Source organism: Micromesistius poutassou, assembly GCF_964030765.1.
Source record: "Micromesistius poutassou genome assembly, chromosome: 4".
Taxonomy (NCBI): domain Eukaryota; kingdom Metazoa; phylum Chordata; class Actinopteri; order Gadiformes; family Gadidae; genus Micromesistius; species Micromesistius poutassou.
In genome coordinates, this window is record NC_140274.1 from 13181519 (window position 1) to 13203393 (window position 21875).

Genomic DNA, 21875 nt, shown 5'->3' on the forward strand with positions numbered 1-21875 from the left:
TCTCCTCACTTCAGTCAGACGCCCGGTAACTGGGTCAAGTTTCAAAATAAATCCCTAGACAACCTATAAAAAAAGCACAAACTACGATAATAAACAAAGATATTTGTAATGACATACAGTATACGTTATTGTTGTCATTACGAAATAAATCCCTAGACATCCTATTAAAAAGCACAAACTACGATAATAAACAAAGATATTTGTAATGACATACAGTATACGTTATTGTTGTCAAACTATTACTTTTTAAATGATGTTAGTTGAATGACTTTATGTTATCATGCCGAATTGCAAACTGGGTAAGAAACTGGCAATTCACTGCAGCAATAGAATATATACTGTTAGCATGGCTGTTTCACACTATTTGTTCTTGTAAATTACAAGAAGGTCTACGTGTTAGTTTCACAGCTCTATCATAAATAAAAGCCGTGAATATCAGCAGAGATTATTTGTTAATTCAATGTTTTGAAGAGGAAAAGGCAATACTGTACCTCAAGGCTGAGCTTCCTGCGGGGCATTTGAATAGATAACGATGGTGAGAGGCCTAGAATACTGTGGACATTAGGATCTATTGTTGCTTCAGAACAAAAGCCTAATTGTGTTCAACGTGACATGCCCATGCTCTCTTTAAATAAAAGTATGAGAAAAATAAGGGAAGCTATAAAGAGATACTTTTTACATTTTATGCCGTTTGCAGTTAGCTTTTGTGTATATATATATAAACACACACACACACACACACACACACACACACACACACACACACATATATATATATATATATATATATATATATATATATATATAAATGTGTATTGAACATAAATACGAAATTTACTATGTATATTTGATATTGTATGTATTATTTTGTTATTTTATTTGGTCACACGTTATTTGAACACAAAAACACGTGCCTGCAATTTGGCTAAAGATTTTTGACGACATTTTTGTAACCATCGAGTGCCAAGTATTGCATAATATGGTGTGCGTTCATTTCCCGTCTTTGTTATAGTAATGTTTTCTGTTTTATCGATAGCTATCGATAGTTTTATCGAAAGAACGCGTGTAGCTGATGACGTATGACATATGTTTGATGACGGCATCAAGTCAACTCCAACTCATTAGCTACTAACTTAATTTCGGTATGCCAAATTAATATCGACATTTAAAAAGTCGGTTTGCACTGATACCAATTTAAAGGGAACGGCATTGTCGAATGTGCATTGAACGAAATTAAAATAGCCTTTGCGTAAAAACAAAACTTGTCCCCATCTCGCGGAAACAGACAGCCGCGCGAGGCGCCTGCACTCTTCAACGCAGCGCGTGCAGCAGCAACACGGTCCTCGTCCTCAAAAGGCAGTAGAGCTCGATGTTTGTTCGCTTGACGTCAATTCGGAGAAATGTTCTGCTACTTTTCATTATCGCTGGAATCATTGCGTATCAATGGACACGGTAAGCCCTGAACTGAACTAGCCTACTTAAGTTAATTCTAAGTTTTATCCAGTAAATAACTTCGACAGAAAGATGTGCCCATGTTTCCTGGGCTTTCAAAACAAAGCATTGCATACGTTTTGAACTTGGCTTAAGGTTAAAGGATGTTTTAGGAGGTTTATCTTATCATCATAGACATTGTACATTAACACGTAATTTATCCTGCGTGCTAGTCGGACACTTTCTCACTGCACCCTATGAAGTCACACATCACCGTTCTCACAGGTATCACCAGTTTCAGTGAAGACACGGATATGTATTGGTGAAGCCACAGACACCACAGTTATTGGTAAAGACACAGATATCACAGTAATTGGTGAGGACACAGATATCACGTGTGATTTATAGTATTAATTAGTCTGCAATTTACAACCATTTTATACATGCATACATACATACATTTCTATGCGTAGACAACGCTTTTTTCTACCTCACACACATCATGTTTTGTCTATCAGGCGGGTGCCTGTAGAGAAAAAGTGGACCAATGTTGGAAATGGACTGGTTGCCAACTCCTCCCAGTTCACTCTGGAGGGAAAGCCCTTTCGCATCCTGGGAGGCTCCATCCATTACTTCCGTGTCCCCAAAACCCACTGGGAAGACCGGCTGTTGAAGATGAAGGCCTGTGGTCTCAACACTCTCACCACGTAAGACACACTTCATCATGACTTCTAGACCATTGAGTCATCTAAATTTATTTATGAGCCATACAAATTGTCAGTTCAAACACAGATCCCACAGATTCACTTCAAAACGTATTACAGGAAGATCAAAACGATTATTCATCAAGAAGTGGTTTACAGTGGAGGCTATGTTTTTAAAGAGACAAACCACTTCTTGATGAGCCATACAAAGTGTGAGTTCAAAGACAGATCCCACAGATTCACTTCAAAACGTATTACAGGAAGATGTGGAGGCTATGTTTTAAAGAGACAAACCAATCACAATAGCACAGAAGTCACTTTTTTCACATGCATATTGAAGCTATTGTATTCCTGTTAGATATGTCCCATGGAACTTGCATGAACCGGAGAGAGGAGTGTTCGACTTCCAGGACAATTTGGATTTGGAGTAAGGGAGGACCTGTCAACAACTGTCATTGTTTACACAATAGTAGTCTCACGTCGAACCACTGACTTCCAACAGAGGGCAGCGTTGGGTTGTCCAAGGTGCTAAGTTTTCACATAATTTGCTTTTATTGTCAATTAGGAATTGAGCTAATTTATAATTTTAAGGAAATATTTCATCTTAATTTCAGAAATGAATTTCCTTTGCACACATAGTGTTATCATTTATTCATATAAAGACATTTGGACCAGGTTCTATTCAATAAAATAGGATGGCATAGTGATTGAGTACCCACAATATCATGTTTCTATTTCCTAGAGGGTACCTGAGCCTTGCAGCAGAACTAGGTCTCAGGGTCATTCTGCGTCCTGGACCTTACATATGTGCTGAGTGGGAACTGGGTGGGCTACCCAGGTACATATAACATTGCATTTTTCTTATTTTTACCAAGGAATAATGTTTTTTTGTTATCAGATAAATGGAACTAGTCTGAACGGAAGAGCCAGCAGTATCTTAACTGCAATCAAAAGTTGCATAGTGGTTGTGATGCAATGTTATGAAATACCTTTACAGTTAGTTGACAAGATTACTCTGTTAGTGGTGAACATGCAGCTGATAGAAATTGAATATGGATTGATTTTATTTGCCAGACCATAAAATAACAAGAGCACAGTGCAACTCATTGAAATGAACAAGAAATGGACCAAAACAATGATAACATGTAGGAGTGAATTTTTTCTGTTGTGAAATTTTGAGTGTTTCTGGTCATCAACTGGTGGCCTTTAGCTTTGAGAGGCAGCTCTGCACCTACAATGAACAGGTTGGGTCACTTAATCTGTGACTGATACGAGTGAATATACAACTCTTCCTATGACATGTTTTTCAGTTGGTTGCTACGTGATAAAAAAATGAAGCTAAGGACAACATACCTGGGATTCACAGAGGCTGTTGACTCATTCTTCCACCAGCTTATGAAGAGGGTTGTTCCATATCAGGTAGGTTTGTTGACGTCTTTGCATGGTGTGGTCTACATTTCAAATGTAATTAATGCTTCACACAATCACATCACTCAAGGAGATGAACCCTTTCATCTAGGTAGCGACACCACATGCTGATTATATAAAAAATGTAATGTGAAAGTGTTGTTCTATATGATAACATATAGTGCATGTAGAGTTTATTGTTTTCTAAATTAATCTCTTTTACTTCCACTTTGGAGTATGGTAAGCTGTTGAATAATGCTACATATAACATTTAAGTCTACAGTTGTTAGACCTGCACCTGTTCCTCAAAATCTTTGTAATACAGTGCATGCTGTCACATGTGTTTTTGAGGATTTGCACCACCCCAACTAAGATGCTTTTACTGTTGATTGTATAATCCTCTCTTACATGTTTAATTAAAATCTAGCTGGAAAATAATTCAACAATAAATATTTGAACAAATCATCATAGGGTGAAACCAAATTTGTCTTGGCCTAACTTGCACACAGCACTCAAATGGGGGACCCATCATTGCAGTTCAAGTGGAGAATGAATATGGTTCCTACGCGAAAGATACAGAATATATGTCATTCATCAAGGAGGTAAGAAATATAAATTTTACACCAATAAGAAAAGCAGTGTCTTATCAATAATCACCAATTCCTTTTCCACGCTTTAACCCTTCTTCCTCCGCTTATCCCCTAGTCTCCTTCCACGTATTCAAAACAGACAATAACATTATTATTTCAGAAGAGCAGGAGTTGTTTTCTATATAATCTCTGTTCCTTACAGGCCTTATTGTCCAGAGGCATCACTGAGCTGCTGCTGACCTCAGACAACCAGAACGGGTGGACTCTTGGGGGAGTGAATGGAGGTATTGTCATTCAGACACGCAGACACACATACACTTATGTACGCACACACAAAGTCGGTGCATAGAACACTAAGACAAATGAACGGGATCATGTGAGGCAATGTCTGGCAGCTGTTCTTCAGAGCAACCCCTAATGAAAACTAAATGGGCTGCACCGCAGAACAATTCAACTGAGCGTACTCATAGGTCAAAATAATGCAGATGTTGTTCATACCTTTTAGCTCCTGGGTACTAGACACTATTGGGCAACATTCATTTTTTTTAACAATTTAGAGGATTTCTTATCCTAGTTTGGGACCTCTTGATCTATATCAGCGACACCTTGAATTGCTTATTTACTGTAGTAAATAATGATTCCTAATGCTATTACACTCCAATTAAGGTATGTCCTGCAGTGCAGTGGCTGAATAGTACAAAAATAAATGGGAGTGCCTCAAATATAAGTAAAACTGTTTTAACCGACTGCAGCAGCCTAGGTGGCAGCTGCTAACATATTGTCAGTAATCACTAACTCCTAACTTCTCAGTCATTTTAAATAGACAGCCAAACAATTGGCAGTTACACAAGACATAATTTGTTATTATCATGTTGGCTGTATTTAGGCTGTGTTCATTGGGTGCATGCAATGACCTGATTCTACCAAGGAATCTAATATGATCTGAATATCTCTCATTATGAATTTTTTATAATGGTCCCACAAGATACTGTGGAGGAGAAGTAAATGTTGTTTCAAATATTCAAAAAGAGAGCTTCACAGATGGTCAAGATATTTTACCAAAGTTAATGTTCCAGGAGGTACATAAACGTGTATTACACAAATGATTAAAACTATATTCTCAACTATCTAAATACTTTAGAACAAGATGCTGTTGTCTAGAGGAAAATAACTTGCTTGACAGTGTATTTCCTTGTGCTATGTTTGTTACCCCCAGCTCTGGAAACCGTCAATTTGCAGAAGCTGAACCCGGCTGTTCTTAATTACCTGGAAGAAATACAAGTGAGTCTTAACTTTTGGATCACGGTTTTTATGTGCAGATTATTGTTGGTGATGTTTCCTAAGAAAGACGCTTATGAAAGCAAATTTGAGAACTTCAGAGACCATAAGACATTCTGTGTTGTTTTTCTTCATCAGATCCAATCAAATAACATTAATGAAATGCTTCAAATGAGTGTCCCAAGTCCCAATCTAGCACCACCAAGAATCTCGTTCAACAGGGAACTCTTTAGATCATTGCCAATACACACGCATGCAGGCCTCATACAGCGTAATACAAGCTGTGTGAGTCAGCCTGGAGTAGGGTAGGGGTTTAACAGAGGTTACAGCCACTTGAAGCAGACTGGTTGCACTCACTATGCCACATTGTATCACTACCTGGAAGGGTTATGGATATATAGTTTTCACACAATCCAAATATCCAGGACTATGATCTCAGTACCTAAAGTCATGTTGTTTTTGTTGTTTTTTAAAAATCCACTCAACCATCGCTTATCTAACTATTAATGTTTAAATCTAGAATTAACTGCACATTGTATATTTCCAATGGAAACCTCCCACATTTTTAATTGTGCTACTATTAACCATGGCTGATTATAATATTGTGGTCAGCCTCAGAAGCCAAAGATGGTGATGGAGTACTGGTCTGGCTGGTTTGACCTTTGGGGTGGCCTTCACCATCTGTTCCCTGCTGAGGGTAAGACACGCTGCTCTAAAATACAAAGGTTATCTGAGAGCAATGACAGAGAGAGAGAGCGGGAGAGAGAATCCCACAGACAGACAGACAGTCCTTGTGATGAGCGCCCGACAGGCCGTCAGCCGAAGGACTGAGGGCAAAATGTTTTCTCTTTAGGGGGTGATGGATAGCACAGAGACTGCGGCAGAGGCTTCTATTGCTTCTGTCAGATGAGACAAGTAAAGTTGTAAGTCGACACGGCACGCTTCTGCTGTGAAAGACATGCCTACCACTACCCGAGAGCAATTAGAGCAGACCCGCTAAGGGTTAAGACTTAAGATGGTGTCTTGCATGAGTAAAACTCTGCTGGGGAAAACACGGATGATTGCATCTCACTCACTCACTCACTCACTCACTCACTCACTCACTCACTCTCTCCCAGGCCATGGCTTCCTTCACACACTGCATTATGGCTTGGCATATCCCTGTGTCTGCTTTCTCCTAGTTGTGTTTCATGAAGCATTTAATTCTTTGTTGCCGTGCCATCATGTAACTTACTATAGCAGAAAACTGTTTTGCTGTCCGTACTTTGGTCCTGATGCAATAATGAGAATGTGACAATTGAGGAGGGGGTCCCGTAGCAGGCTGGGTTTATGTTTCTATGATTTATGTTTCTAAGTAAATGTAATGGCATTTGGGGTGCCCAATGTCATTTCTATCAAAAAAAGGATATATACTTTTGTATATATCTTGTTTTTGCATGGCGGATGCAGTTGTGCTAGTCATTGTGCCATTCTCTGCACCCATGCTGGATGCATGTAGAGGAAACCCTGATTTAGTTGATGATGTGATATTCAGCCATAATCCAGAAAAACGGTTAATTAGGGAGCTGAAGACGTTTCACACATGTAGTACGTATCGCTGGTGAATGAGGAGTTATATTTTCTCGACTTTCTTAGCTTCCATTTGAGTACTCTTTATTTTTCTTTATTTTTTTGCCTACGCTCTACCGAGATCCACGTGAACACAGCAAGAGAGTAGAAAATTATGAAGTTAGAATAATTTATTGCCATCTATTTGTACCGTTATTCTCCTGCACCTACACCCGTTCCCCTATATTACTGCGGCAGCAGCAGGCAGGTTCCCAGGTGATTGTCCTGCATACAGGGCTGATAAATTAAACATGGTGAAACACATCACCGGCAGCAGAGTCCCCTGGCGCATAATCATCCTTACCTTCCGTAATGACTTTTAGAAGTAGGGGAGTGTATGCATGTTACGATGCACGGCCCATTCTGAAAACCCGGTTTCATTGCTTCAAAGGGTAGGGTCAGCACAATACTATGGATTATAATCTAAAATAAAATAATAGGGAATATAAATACTTTACGCATGTTTGAACAGTTGACTCGTGATCTGGTACAACATGCCATAGCAGCAATATATTAGCATATACAGTGTATTTACAGTTCATCATTACACACACGGATGAGTATGGCAAGTCGGGAATCTAACCTGTGGTGGTCTGGAAGAGGTTTGCTCTTTTAATGATCTGTAATGTAGAGCTACATATATATTTTTCCTGTATTTCTTAACAGACATGGTGGCTGTGGTAAATGGAATCCTGCAACAGGAAATGTCAATCAACCTCTACATGTTTCATGGAGGGACCAACTTTGGCTTCATGAATGGGGCTGCTGCTGTTGGATTACCAGCACCTAAACCCATGGTAACAAGTTATGGTAGGGACAGTTTTAATGCATCATAATTCTTAAAGTATGTGTTCTTGCATGCTTGGTGACTGACAGTTTGACACTTGCTACCATGTCAGGTAGGGCTGGAGGAATAATTTGATTGCACTATTTAGCATGATAAGATGTAAATAATTGATCACAATATTACTTTTTAATAATGTTCTTACTACTTGGATTCATGTCTTCATTCCAGTTGATGTTGTTGTGTTGACAGCATAAATCTTTTGCCAATAGATGGTGCTAGTTCATCGTCGCACCTGACCTTAAACTGCATTGCAATTAAATAATTACTGTACGGTAATGAATGGATTACGTTATCAAATGCATTGCAAATGTAAATTTAAAATGCTCCAATGACTTTTATATGCTTCTTGAGGGTGCTTAACATGCATCAATCTTTTTCCTGTACAGGGAGAAATTTGACAGAAAATCGCAGCGGCAGCCACATTCGACCTTCAGTGCTCCTTATTCCTCTGTTTACTCCTCACTGGGATCATACTTTTTATTTTTTTTTTGCCCCAAGCGTAAAAAAAAAGTCTGCATTTTCTGTTGGGAGATAACCCAAAACGTCCCTCATCTATTATAGCGCCGTCTAAAGATGCATTGATAGGGAGACAGCATGGCAAAAATAATCCTCTGCAAATTGGAGGGGAAGAGGGATGGGGTTGAGCAGGGGGGGATGGCTGCCTCTACGTCCCTGGCTCCCCTGTGCTGGCTGTTCTGATAGCAACACATTATCTTTCAGATTACGACGCTCCATTATCCGAGGCTGGGGATTACACCTCCAAGTACCATCTTCTGAGGAAGGTCTTCAGCCCTTACCACAGTGAGTGCTGTCGCCGAGAGGGGCTCTGTGGGGCACCTTTTCCTTTTTCTCTTTCTGCATCTCTCTGTTGTTGTCTTTATTCTTGTGATTATTAAATATTTTTTATTATTAATTGTCATTTGCCTTTTTGCCATCCTTCTGTTCTTCTTTCTCTCCATACTGGGGCTGCAGGCATGTAGTCGGAGGGGGGGGCTATACTGGGCATAGCCGCTGTCCAGTTCTCCTTGCTTGTTTGAGTGTGACAGTTCCTCAAGCTTTTGCTACTTTCTCTCAAGTTGGAAAAGTGTGTCCGAGTGCCTTGGTGCGTGTGTGTGTGTGTGGCTTTTTTTTCTGTGCCAATGCCACACAAAATGCACACAGTCTTGCTCGGGTTGTTTTCAGGGATTTCAAGGAAGCATTCGCTGTGCTTGGTCACGTACGATGATCTCTCAAGACACGGATGAAAGTCCAAACCCCAGATTAGTCTGACTGTTCCTAAAATAAACCAAAATAAATACATAAATAAAGGTAGAAATCACATACACACAATACATACAATGTATTGCATGCATTGCATAGTAAATATATATTTTTGGGGGCATTTTGGTCGTGTGTGTGTCTTTGGTGGTCAGTGATTGTGTACTTTTCATTGGAAACTATGTTTCCAATGAGCTCATTAATTTACCTCCACTCCACTCACTAACAATAGCCGACCCCAACTTGTGGAAGATCTCTTGCCATACGTTGTGTTGTTTTCTTTTCAGTATGTTGAACAATGAGCAGCCGTCTGAATATGATGTTGGAAACGGGATTGCCTTTTCCTGGGTCAGCGCATAGCCATGACCTAATTCTTTAACCAGATCATCTTAATATCTTACTTTGACTCTACATTCATGCCCTTCACATTGTGCGAGTCACTCCCCCCAATCTGTGTTCTTCCAGTATTTTTCTCTTCCTCGTTATTCTATGATGATTTGCTTGACAACAGGGCTCAAGGAATTGCATTGTTGCATCGGGCCGTCTCAAGCCTACGTGGATTTGTATTAATCTCAAGGTTTTTCAAAATAAAAAATGGCCACTATTCTATGTTGCAGACGTGTATGCAATTTACCTTCACTCATCTTCCTTGTCAAGATTAGGGTTCCATTATGCTATTATTAAGTCTTGTCAACCCAGTAGTGGTCGAGTTTGAATGAGGATCGCACAACAACGCCAAAATAAACAAACCGCAAATTAGATTTAGTGCACAGAATCTGAAGCAATTGCATTATGGAATACAACAGATGTAATATTTATGATGTGGATGAGAGGAAACATCGCATTACCAGACAACCAAGACATGCATCCAATGCTCTGCATTTCACTCTTATCATTTCACCAGATCAAATCCGCAAAAATAGTCACAAACCTCACATATATTTATATAGCATTCAAACAGCATGTTAACAGTCAGAATTTCAAAGGCTTTACCAGTCCACATAATCTCCACAAGGATCTCTTAACGACGTACACAAAACAAAGCTGGCGTAGGTAAAATTTAAGAGCTATTATTTGCATTTAATTTGTCATAAATGGCCTAGCTGTCCGCCGGCTATTAGTAAGGGAAATGTGCTGTGAAAAGATCTTGTGAGTGGCCTGCCTCTGTATGAGACCTTTTAAAAACTGTGATGCTCGTGGCTCATTTCTGACAAGTCAAGGCATTCACCTTGTCTGTCAATCACAGGTGTGTAAAATGCATAAATTCTTGATGGAGAAACATAGGTAGGGAAGTGGCTGAGAGGGGATTTTATTGGGGGGGGTTATTTATTTTCAAAATCTTGTTCTGTTCTTTTCTTTTTTGCTCTCTTTCACTTTAAAACTCTGATCTTACCTACTGCAGCTTTAACACCAATGACTGGACAGTAATGACATTCAATTTGACGAATGCTCGTTCCAGGATAGCAAGGTGTGCAGCAGGTGCCAAGCAGGCAGACAAATCATGGGAGTAAAATACTAGTGACATGGGAGAAGAAGAAGAGGCAAAAGCCAGGAATCAATGAGAAGTAATCATTCCCCTCAAACAAAGGCATCCTCCAAGTAGTTTTTCACTGCCACACAGTAGTACTGGTTGTGGTAGGAAAAAGAAAGATGCTTCACCTATCAGAAACAAGAGTCTGTAAGTGTCTGTATCCTAGCTAAATATGTGATTCGGGCGTTACCACCTTAAGGTGATAAAACAGTAGGCAGTAGACAGTAGGCAGTGTTGAACGTGCGGTATTCTGAAGTGAAAGTCACAGGGCATCTTCCTTACTTATAGATGGGTTTCTCGTTTACAAACAGTTGGCTAGATGCGCAGCCAGATGGTAACGAACCGTTGTGTTACCATAAACTACTGTGGTCACATGAGCAAGTGCAGCATTGGGATCCATGTAAAAACTGCATTGAATTGTTTTCTCTTGTAAAGTTTGATTATGAAATTATAAAACTATACTGCCAGAAGTGAATAGGTTGGTTGGTATTTATTTTCCATATCAATGTAACTTGGGGTAATGTTTGTTTGTACTGTCATCCTAATATCACCTAATATCACATATGACTGCATAAATAATTCACAGTTTACCTTTTTGTTGTTCTAATACAGATGAAGGCTGGGCCCCGTTTCCCGATAACGATCCCATCTTAACATGAACGCGCGTGCTCTGCTCTTACGACGTCATTGAAACGTGTCGCGGGGCGAAGTGCGGTGTGAACACACAGTAAGATGAATGCTACAAATATTAAAACACAATTTATTAGGTCTAGGCCGACATATGCTATATCAGTCCTAATCCCGAACGCACCGTGCGTACATTGTTTCACGGCATTTTCTCCCCTGAAATAGTTCCATATTAAAAAAATAAAAAATAGCATGTGTCTGTGTGACAACTAGGCCTATAGCATTTATTTAAATGTGCTGATTTCTGAAACATGCTTTGCGCCGCAAAGAGGGCGGACTTTCTCTGATTCCTGCATTCCGTTTCATTCATTCATTCAGTGATTGACGCGCCGCTCACTCTCTAGAAACTTTGGTGTCAACATTAAAAATGCAACGTTCCATTCATTCATTATCATTCAAACACAGAGGCATTGACACGGCTATTGCTGTTGCTGGTCTAGATCGATTCCTGCCATATTGTTAGGCAGGGGGTATGATGGTGTGCGGGCAATGTAAGCGGGAAAGGCACGCAGCAGTCTACGTTCACTGCAGAAACCACGCTCTCAACTTGGCGATTGTGCACTCCACTAAGGTCAGGGATGTTCGTAACTGTCTAGACACGGTCCAATAAATAGTGAACTTCATCACAGCCTCACCGACGCGCCTACAGTGCTTTATGGCAAACAATCGCAACAAAAAACGCCTGCAGAAATTATCTGACACCCGCTGGTCTCAGCATGATTCATGTAGGCTACAGTAGGTCTTCTGTCATTGATCAATATGAGGACATTTTAACCACGATGGTTGAATTAAAATTAGAGGGAGACAGCAAGTGCCGCTCGCAAGCGACCTCCCACACGAGCAATGGAATCATTTGATTTTATTATATGCCTTGTGATAGGGTTGCCTTGTGACGTGGCGTTTCATCGGTAGGCCTACATTTCTTTTTGGAATTTTTAATTGCTGCAATAAGTTATATTTTTGTTGACTTCTAACATGTCTCTGTCTTTCCTGTTTAAATCTAACAGTAGTCTACGAGTAATATATATGCGGGAACCACTGTTTTTGGGGTATTGCGAAATAGCGCCAGCTGGACATTCAGTGGTATTGGATGACGTGTTTTAATAAAACACATCCGATACACGGAATGTCCAGCTGGTGACTCCACTGAGGCTATAGTAACGATGCATCCTAGTGCTTAACGAGTATCCCTGTAGGCGTCATTAGCTACGAGGGTTTTAACGACGTCGTTACGTAACGATGCTTTCGGGAAACGGTCCGAAAATTCTGCGATGATCGTACGACGGTGTTAACGACGTCGTTAGGCTAACGATGCTTTCGGGAAACGGGGCCCTGGCTTTTGTTAACTGAGTAAATAATAACGTTATGATTTATGAATTTGGCTTTCGTGGAGCAGTTGATTATTGAACCTGTATGTTGTGTGTATGTGTATGTAATGTATGTTTTGACACTAATAAGAATAATCATGGACTATTGAATGATGAATAGTTTGCCAGTTTGCCAATCGTCATTGTGTCTGTCAATGGAGAAATTCAAACTCAAAAAGGCTTGAAATAAGCTGAAGCTTCTGCCTCTACCCCTTGGTTACGACCAATAAAAATGCATGCATGCATTCATTCATTTAAGTAAGCTACATACATAGGAAATTCGTGAGACATCCAAAATGTAATTCTATAAAACTTTAAATCAAACCAGTATTCATATAGTACTTTACCTTTATTATTTGTTTGGTTCCACAGAATCATGTCAGTCTTAATGTTTTGTGCATTGCCAACATTTTAAAAAAATCCTTCCCCTCTTAATTAGGCTCATAATTAATTTAAAGATTTTCCAATCATTTTGGAAAAACATGAAATATGGAGATCAAATATATAGAATGTAGAAATATAGAATGATCCAACCTCCTCTAGGTATATAGATTGGTAACTCTATAAGTGCACTATAATAGTCCTAATGGGAAGGGATGGTATAAAGAAATCAATCCTCTTGTTATATAGATGGTGAATCTATAAATGCACTATAATATCCCTGATTCCCTAATGTATGGATGGGTCTGTAGCAAGCCTGGCAAGGGATGACACTTGCAGCGATAAGGCCGCACTATAATATTTCTATTTTTGCATGTGTTTGAACAAAGATTGACTATGCTATTGCTACACCAGGGTACTGGCTGACTGTCCTTTGTATTAAGAAGAAAAAAAAAGTATAGATTGGATGAAAACAAGAACATTCTTCAAATCCGGTCTAAAAACTTACCTCTTTTCCCAAGCCTATGACCTCCTCTTCCCATAACCACCTTCATCCCTGTCCACTCTGCCCTACCCCTGATTGTCATCACCCTTTTCGTGTCTTTTATGTCTCCGTCACTGTAAGCGTCTTTGGGTCGAAAAGCACTATACAAAATGAATGAATTATTATTTTATTATTATCAGAATCCCTCTTCTATATGGGTTACAGAAAGAAAATAGTCCTCACTAATGGGGAAACATTCCTAGGTCCTATGGTTATCTTTTTTCCATTCCTTTTCAGGAATAGCTTATCTCCAAATGTCAAACGATATATGGGTTATAATAGCCTACACTGTGGGCTATACATATGTTACAGATATCTGTAGGTCCTACAGACATCTGATGGAAAAGCCTAGTGTGTTATGATTTGTATGCACATAGAAAATCTATGTGCATACAAATCTTTAGATTACAACTCCAATCTGCCCGTAAAAACTTGGATCCATAACCATCTTATGTTTTTATTTAGGGGAGTGAACCCCATGAAATGTTAAATGTTTTTTTTATCAATGGCTTTTGCTATTAGCGTGATTAACGGCACAGCAAACCCTTGCCATCTGGACGGTGGTCTATCTGTTGTCTATGCTTCCTATAGCAGCTGCCTAATTTGTGTGTCTAGAAAAACACAACGATCGAACAAGGCAGGAGTGGGTGGGGTAGTTTTTGTTGTGTACATATCTAATCAGGGAAATGCGTGTATATTCAAGATTACATATTTTCCTATTGAGAAAACTATTGAGATTAATTGAATGAGAGGGAGTTTGAATGAGAGAGATGAAGCAGCATCAAACCTCCCTCTCTCATTGTCCTTCAGCACAGCCTCTGCCTGAAGTCCCGCTCCTTCGGAGAAGGAGCGCCCACCAGCCCCTTGTCCTCATGCAGCACCTGTCTCTGTGGGACAGCCTGCCCTTCACTGGCAAGGTGAGCTACGCAGCGGCCAAGCAAACCCCTTCCCACCGCATCACGTTAGCAAGACACTGAAACAACAAACGATAAAATCAAACGTGTACGGAGCATCAATCAAAACACAGGCCAATCAAGCAACATTTAGTATAACTAATTAATCAAATGGTGTGAATGCACATATTACACGTTAACACCTTTCGGCTGAGGGAGAATGTTTAGCCTCAGACTTGGGAAGGAGCCCTGTTCATTAGTATCATGAAAATGTTTTTTCCCTACACACTATCTAGCAACAGCGGCCTTTTGTCAAGCCCAATAAACCAAACACAGTTTAACATGACAATATACTAGCCGGGTGCATTAGTTACATAGAAACACAAGCTTAGGTCCACTCTGCACTGTAATAGTAGAGGAGTGAGCTGATGACCAATTCAAATTCCGATATCCGCAGGAGAAGAATCAAGAAGAATCATTCATTCTTGACTTCTAGCTTCATGGCCAATAGATCAATCCGCTGCTTACCCCCTACCCCTTTTAGGGTTGTTTCTATTCAAGACAAAGCTAACATGTCCCTCACAACATTCACCGTTCACTCCCCATGCCAACTGCTTCCTCCTCAAAGGATTTCAACCCAAAAGAGAGAATTAGTTCTATGTTGTTTGCCTGAAAGTAAATCCATGTCTGAGTTTGGTCTTGCGTGTTACAAAGTAGGTTATCAATTATGTTAAAGATTGCTGATGTTTTGTCTCTTTCGATTTCGCTTGTTTGACCATCTGAGATGAATAAAGTTCCATCTTATTTGACCTAACTTGCAGAAAACATAAATCTACTTTGAGAGTAAAACTTTCATGAGAGAAAGGTGTATTTCAATTGGTGGTGCAGATATTTCATGTTTTATTTTTTATTTAGCCTTTCAGATCCAGCACACCAGTGAACATGGAGAATCTTCCGGTGAACAACAACAACGGCCAGTCGTACGGCTACACTCTGTACGAGACCACCATCACCAGTGGGGGAACCCTTCACTCAATGAATAACATCAGAGACAGAGCGCTGGTGAGCATTATAATAAACACAATGCAAGCACTCTGTAATGTATCACGTCTCTAGACTCTAATGGGCAGACGCTGAACCCATCAATGTAGTGAGTAAGAAGAAGCTAACGAGTTGGTGTCGCTACATGTCTCACTTCATGCTCGCGGGCAAGACAGCGATCAATGATAGAATATTCATTGCACAGCAGTAGCTGTATTTGTTGTGTGAACCCTCAAGGGATAATCCTTTTTCCTTTAAGTGAGAACGTTTTTTGTTTCAGAAAAAAACGATGTTGTGTATATACAGTGTGTGTATGTATATATATGTATGTGTGTGTGTGTGTGTGTGTGTGTGTGTGTATATATGTATATATATATATATATATATATATATATATATATATATATATATATATATATATAATCTCAGTCAGTGGAGGCTTCTCCAGTGAGGAGGAATGTTGTGAGAATAGAAAGTGTAGATTGCCCAGACTAGTGTAATGAATTAATGCCCTTAAATATGACTACTTTAATGCCTTTGTATATGCAATGTTCGTTTCCCTGGGTAAAGGGATATTAGCACCCCCTATCGCCTATTGAATATTACTTTGGGGAGGACGTTCCTCCCTCAGCCTCCATTGACTCCCATTCATTTCTCGGGAACTACTGGCGGCCGGTGGATAACATGGGGGTCAATGGGAGAGAGGAGGAAAGTCCTCCTCTGAGTGGGTGGGACTAGCTAAGGGATCTGAATCGCATCAATGTCTATTCACAAATAGGCTGGAGCCCTGGCTGTGCTATGAACCAATAAGCAGGAGCCCTGGCTGTGGAGCAGCCCGGAGGGAGGGCTCAAGTCAAGTATCAGCTCAAGTCTCTAGGCTACGAGACCCAACGAACTCGCTCGTATGCCTCGTTTCCACCGAGCGGTGCACTACTGTTCGTTGCGGTACAGTGCGGCTCTATTCACTGGCGTTTCCACCGAGCAGTTCGGTTCGCTTATATTGGCGTTTCCACTGCCAAAAGTCTGCCGAAATAAACACGCTGAGACCTTATTTTTTGGTACTCCACCATTGGGTTACCAAGCCGTGTGAAAGGGTGGCGAAAACGTGGAGTTACACTCGTCGTTATTCTGAAATCACTTAAAAAATATCCCGTTTGGTATGACCAGGTCACTGATATCTTTGCAACACAAACAGCGAGGAGGATTGACTTGATCTATAAATGAAGTCCCTCAATCTTATTTGGCTTAACACCGTGACCAACATTCTGAAACGTCCATTAACATCCACATTTGCCTCAAACATTGTTAGGCTTACAGCCCATGTCAATAGTTGTGAAATTATGTTCTTGTTGTTATTTTTATTGTTTGTTACTCTGACCGTTCTGTTTAATATTGTGGAAAGGATGTTAGTGAATGATTCAGAGCATGATGCATTTTAAATGGCATCACTTTTGGTCTTGTGTCTTAATTTTTCTTAAAACAATTGGAGCTGAAAATAAGCATAGCCAAATTACAACCAATAGCTTAAGTCATTGAGGGCAAAAATAGGCCCAATGATAACCCTAACCCTTTTTCACATAATTATCCCTCACTGCTATTTTGTAGTTCACCAAAACACCCTGAAACAACTTGATTCTCACTTCATACTTATGCCACCATACGCCACTAACAGTGCAAGCAGGCCAATGGCAACCAAGCGCGCAGTCCTTCCTCCCTCACTTTAAAAACCCTTTAAAATACCACTTTTACCACCATCCAGGAAGAGCTGGCAAACAAGACTATTTTACAGTTAAGATATTATGGTGCGATTACCTGGCAAAATCCCCAAGTATACAGAGTGGATGGTTATCAATTTCCCTGTATGCCCATATCCATAATTAATGATTGTGTACTTTGATGAGTAGACCGTGGCTCTGACCCTCTGCTCATGGATGTTGCTCTCACTCCTCCAGGTTTTTCTGAACAAACACTTTGTTGGTGTTTTGGATTACACAACCCTGGAGCTGCCGCTTCTTGAAGAGAAGGTACACTTTGTTCTGAATGCTTCACATCTTCTTGTTATGAAACATCATGGATTTTGAAATGCAGTTCTTCACCTTATGAGCTTGTTTTATATAACAGAACACGACGACAGCACAAGCTTAAAAAAATATATCACAAAGTTGGCGTGGGGCATAACCATGGGGATAACACATTTCCTCTCCTCCTAGAACTCTCAGCCTAAAACGCATTTGAAAAAACCTCAAAGTGTTTGAATTCGAGCTGAAACAGGGTTCACCTCCACTTTATAGTTGCTTCCAAGCACAACAGCTGCATCTGATGAACTGCCTGTCTGGGCACCACTGCAGCAGGCTGCTGTCACAAGTGGCCTTGTTCGTGTGTGTTTGTTTGCGTGTGCGTTGTTTTAGATTGAATGTCTGTGTGAGTGTGTAGCAATGTTAGCCTGCTGAGGGAGTATGTTTTGAAAACCTAAGGCTGTTAATATTTAACACCGTGCTGCCTGCTTGGGTGCCTGCCATCCTGGATCAATCCATTTAAATCTATATGAAAATCTGGAAAGTTTTCACACCAATATGTATTTCAAGTTTGAACAAAAAAGGTGTGCAGGGCTCATTCCGCCAATCAGACCTTGTATAATATTTTATTCATGTACTACTTACAGGGAGAAAGAACTCTGAGTTTACTTGTTGAGAACTGTGGCAGAGTGAATTATGGGATAATGCTGGATGAGCAACGCAAAGGTACAGTCCCCCATCGTTGGCTAAAGCAATTGCATTACCGACATGCCACTGAGGCCATTTATGGATGGTTTAATTTCACAATTCACCATGGAAAAAACACATTTAACAGTACCTCTTGAGTAACAACTTTGACTTGCCTTCCAGGTCTTGTTGGAAATATAACGTTGAATAAGAAGCACCTCCGAGACTTCATAATTTATAGTCTGGATATGAAGGCAGATTTTGTAAACAGGTTTGTGTCTTTCATTTAATTTTAAATTTTCATGTTGGTCATTCTCCCTGCACTCCTGTCCGTACCCTGCCTCTCAGACTGGCTCTCTGCTTTGGACAGAGTATACTTCACACAGAGCATTAAATTGCACTGGGAACATGGTGGAACCATGTCAAAAATACCACCAAAGCATTTAATGGGCTGTCACGCCGACACGGTAACATGGTGCATTTTGAACCATCATTTTTGATTGGATACTGGGAATCTGTTGGGAGCTACCTTCTTGTTTGTTTGTTTGTTTGTTTGTTATCTTTGTTTTCTTTTTGCATTTTCTCTTTCAGTACACTCGCTCTGCTCATACTTTTGCATAATTGAGCATCAACAGTTGTTGATGATCAACAGATGTTCAATCATGTTCTGATTTTGGTTTTGTCAGTTTTACATAAACATAAATTTTCGACGCACACTGTTCCATGCCCCATAGGTTCCATGCCCCACTGGTTAATGGGGACAAGAATACTAGTTATTAATTATGTCAACATTATTTGTGGATGCCATTGTATTGGAGCAAATCAGATTCAGATAATATCACAAACAAATAAATTCCATCTGAATATTCCTTCTGATAATGAATATGTGTGCAATATGTGTACATGTGTGCATACGGAAATATATTATGGCTGTCCATATGTAGGTCATATTTTTTTATTCCTCACCCATAATTTTTCATTCACCCAATTAAATTGGGTACCTCTGCAATAAAACTCTCACTATAATTCAGTTTAAACTCTCAGACTGACACACAACAAGAGGAATTGCATATTCATTGTTAACTACTTTACAAGTCTGTGACAACAGACCCAATATTTAAAGTTTGTGGTTGGATTGAAAAATGAAGTAAATCTAATAATTGAAATCTAACTGTTAGACTTCAGAGTTCCGGCCACTGGAAGTCTCTGCGTCACCGGCCAGCCTTCCCAGCGTTCCTGCAGGCCAAACTGTACATGGACAGCCATCCCACAGACACCTTCCTCAAGCTTCCTGTGAGTCACTAGGCATACATCTCCTTTAGCCTCCTCACCCGACGCATTAACAAGTCAAACAGGATTATTTTTCTGCAGACTGCATTGATGTCTTCATTCCTTTTCATTATACTACTGCACCTATAGTAGTGACACTATACTAGTAGTAGTGGTATAGAGAAGCTACTGACAGATTGTCAGATATCTAAGTTGTAACGGTCTGGTGGCTGTGTTGGACTTGCAGGGCTGGAGTAAAGGTGTTGTATTTATCAACGGGAAGAATCTCGGACGCTACTGCTCCATTGGTCCACAGCAAACCCTCTACCTCCCTGGGCCCTGGCTTCGCAAGGGAACCAATCAGGTATGTCCATTCTGGATGGCTGAGCCAAACACATGGACGGAAGGACGGACAGACACTTAGTTTGTAGACACATAAACCGCTGACACCTAATCATCAGTTTTGAATACATGAAATGTTTTTGAAGTTCACAGTATCATTTGTTTTTATCCAACAGTTTTTCTTCCCCAGCCCCACTAAAATGCAGCACAAAGTCCATCATAGGTCAACAGTTTTTAATATACTACTTTATGCGCCTCTTGTCCAACCTCAACAATGGTTTTGATGTTATTGAACTTCAGTGCCCTTTCTGGGAAGAAAACAGTCCTCAGGCGCTCCACCGACTTGGCTAACTCCAAGTCCCTGACCTTTCCCCTCTCTCCACACATGGCTATTCTTGTTGATCTGCTCTCTCCACAGGTCATGGTGTTTGAAGAACAGGAAGCGGATGGAAAGATCCAATTTGCCAGCGGCCCCGACTACGGTATGACCGTGGACGTCCAGTGAGGACTGGAGGTGAGAGGGGATTTTTTTTTTGATCAGTGGCTGGTCAGAGCGGTACCATGGAGGATGTGGAAGGGTCGGGCCCCAGTCGCCTATCACCTGATCCTCGGTGATATTGCAATATACCTTATTTTTGCTCAACTAAATATTTCCTTGTTGCGTTAAAACTAAACTCACTCCCAACATATTATTTTGGGAGGTGGCTCTGTTAAAATTTGTGGAAATGTTTTATTCCAACATTTTATTAAATGTTTCAAAAGCATATGAATAGGATGTAACAATGAATTAACATACAAATTATCATATTGGTCTACTTATTTGGTTTATTTATTATGTTTTGTCATGAATGTAAAATATGTTTTGTCAAATTTTTGCCAAACACTGTTTGGATGTCGATGTCCCTTTACAAGGCGATGTAGACACGTGCAAGTCGTAATATGTTCAGTTGTTAATAAAACCAATTGCACTTCATTACAACATATACCTTTCTTGCGGGAAGGGCAATATTGTTTGTTGTCTTTTAATAAACTGGCAGTTTGTTACCTCTTTTAGGCACAGTGTAATTAACTAGAGCAACATAACACACCTGATGTAATCGACTATTGAATACTGCGGTAGAAAGGTGAGGTTATCTGCAACCAGAGATGTATGTGTAGTAACGAAGTAGAACTACTTCACTACTGTACTTAAGTATTAAAATGCTGTATCTGTACTTTACTGGAGTATTATTTTCCACTTTTACTTCACTACATATTTTGGATGAGTTTAATACTTTTACTCCAATACATTTTTCATGTGCTGAATCGTTACTCGTTACAATTATAAAAATGTTATCCCATTGATTTCTGTTGGAAGATTCATTGCAAACGGAAACGGAAAGGGGGGCTGTTTACGTTTGGTTGTAGTCTTTTCGTTCGGTTCTCCATCTCAACAGTAGGGCTAGAACCAAACGAAAAGACTACAACCAAACGTAAACAGCCCCCCTTTCCTTTTCCGGCTAACGAGCAATGAGTCTTCAACAGAAATCAGTGGGATTTACAAAATGTGATAAAATAGCAATAAAACATGACAGAAACTGTATTTCGCTACGATACTTGATTTGGAACATAAACAAACACCACTACCCACTCGGTGAGTTGCACATTTCTGAAAACGAACGTTTAGGGTTGTTTTAAGGACACGTCGCCAGCCATTCTGAAGCAGGCAGGGGCGACTCTAAATGAGCCAAATACCCGGACAGGACCAATAGTCAAAATGTCGGTGTCAACCACTCTATTTAAACCTAGACAAACCAGAAAGGGGGCTCAATGTTCAAAATACCGGAATTGTCCTTTAACTTACCCATGTTTGTCAATTAGTCGTTTTCTTGGAATACTCCTCTGGCCTTTGAGATGTTTTAGTTGTTTGTTTTTACATAAACACTTGTATGTGGTGTTTGACAGCTTTAAGACAGCTCTGTATGTATTACTGTCCTTGTACTGCTGCTACAGCCAA

The 21875-nt window shown here is 40.1% G+C and overlaps 1 protein-coding gene across 2 annotated transcripts; it reads left to right on the top strand.

Moving 5' to 3' along the window:
• The first annotated feature begins 1329 nt into the window (after positions 1 to 1329).
• LOC311341995 (beta-galactosidase-1-like protein 2) lies at positions 1330 to 21188 on the top strand. Of its 2 annotated transcripts, none has more exons than XM_084466809.1 (19): positions 1330 to 1452; positions 1950 to 2138; positions 2494 to 2562; positions 2878 to 2973; positions 3446 to 3554; positions 4052 to 4144; positions 4335 to 4416; positions 5349 to 5413; positions 6023 to 6107; positions 7685 to 7828; positions 8586 to 8666; positions 14443 to 14549; positions 15441 to 15587; positions 17519 to 17590; positions 18229 to 18307; positions 18452 to 18539; positions 19447 to 19561; positions 19785 to 19901; positions 20298 to 21188. In XM_084466809.1, exons 1-19 carry the CDS (start codon positions 1370 to 1372, stop codon positions 20382 to 20384), a joined length of 1908 nt encoding a protein of 635 aa, XP_084322935.1. In that variant the 5' UTR covers positions 1330 to 1369; the 3' UTR covers positions 20385 to 21188. The 2 variants fall into 2 exon arrangements, with proteins under 2 accessions (XP_084322935.1, XP_084322936.1); XM_084466810.1 differs by lacking the exon at positions 1330 to 1452 and adding an exon at positions 1773 to 1807.
• The last annotated feature ends 687 nt before the right edge of the window (positions 21189 to 21875 follow it).

Coding starts and splice junctions, on each gene's coding strand:
- LOC311341995 (XM_084466809.1), top strand. CDS start 1,370: ATGTTTGTTCGCTTGACGTCAATTCGGAGAAATGTTCTGCTACTTTTC. Junction 8,667..14,442: donor GGTCTTCAGCCCTTACCACA/GTGAGTGCTGTC, acceptor ATTGTCCTTCAG/CACAGCCTCTGCCTGAAGTC. Junction 17,591..18,228: donor TGCCGCTTCTTGAAGAGAAG/GTACACTTTGTT, acceptor TACTACTTACAG/GGAGAAAGAACTCTGAGTTT.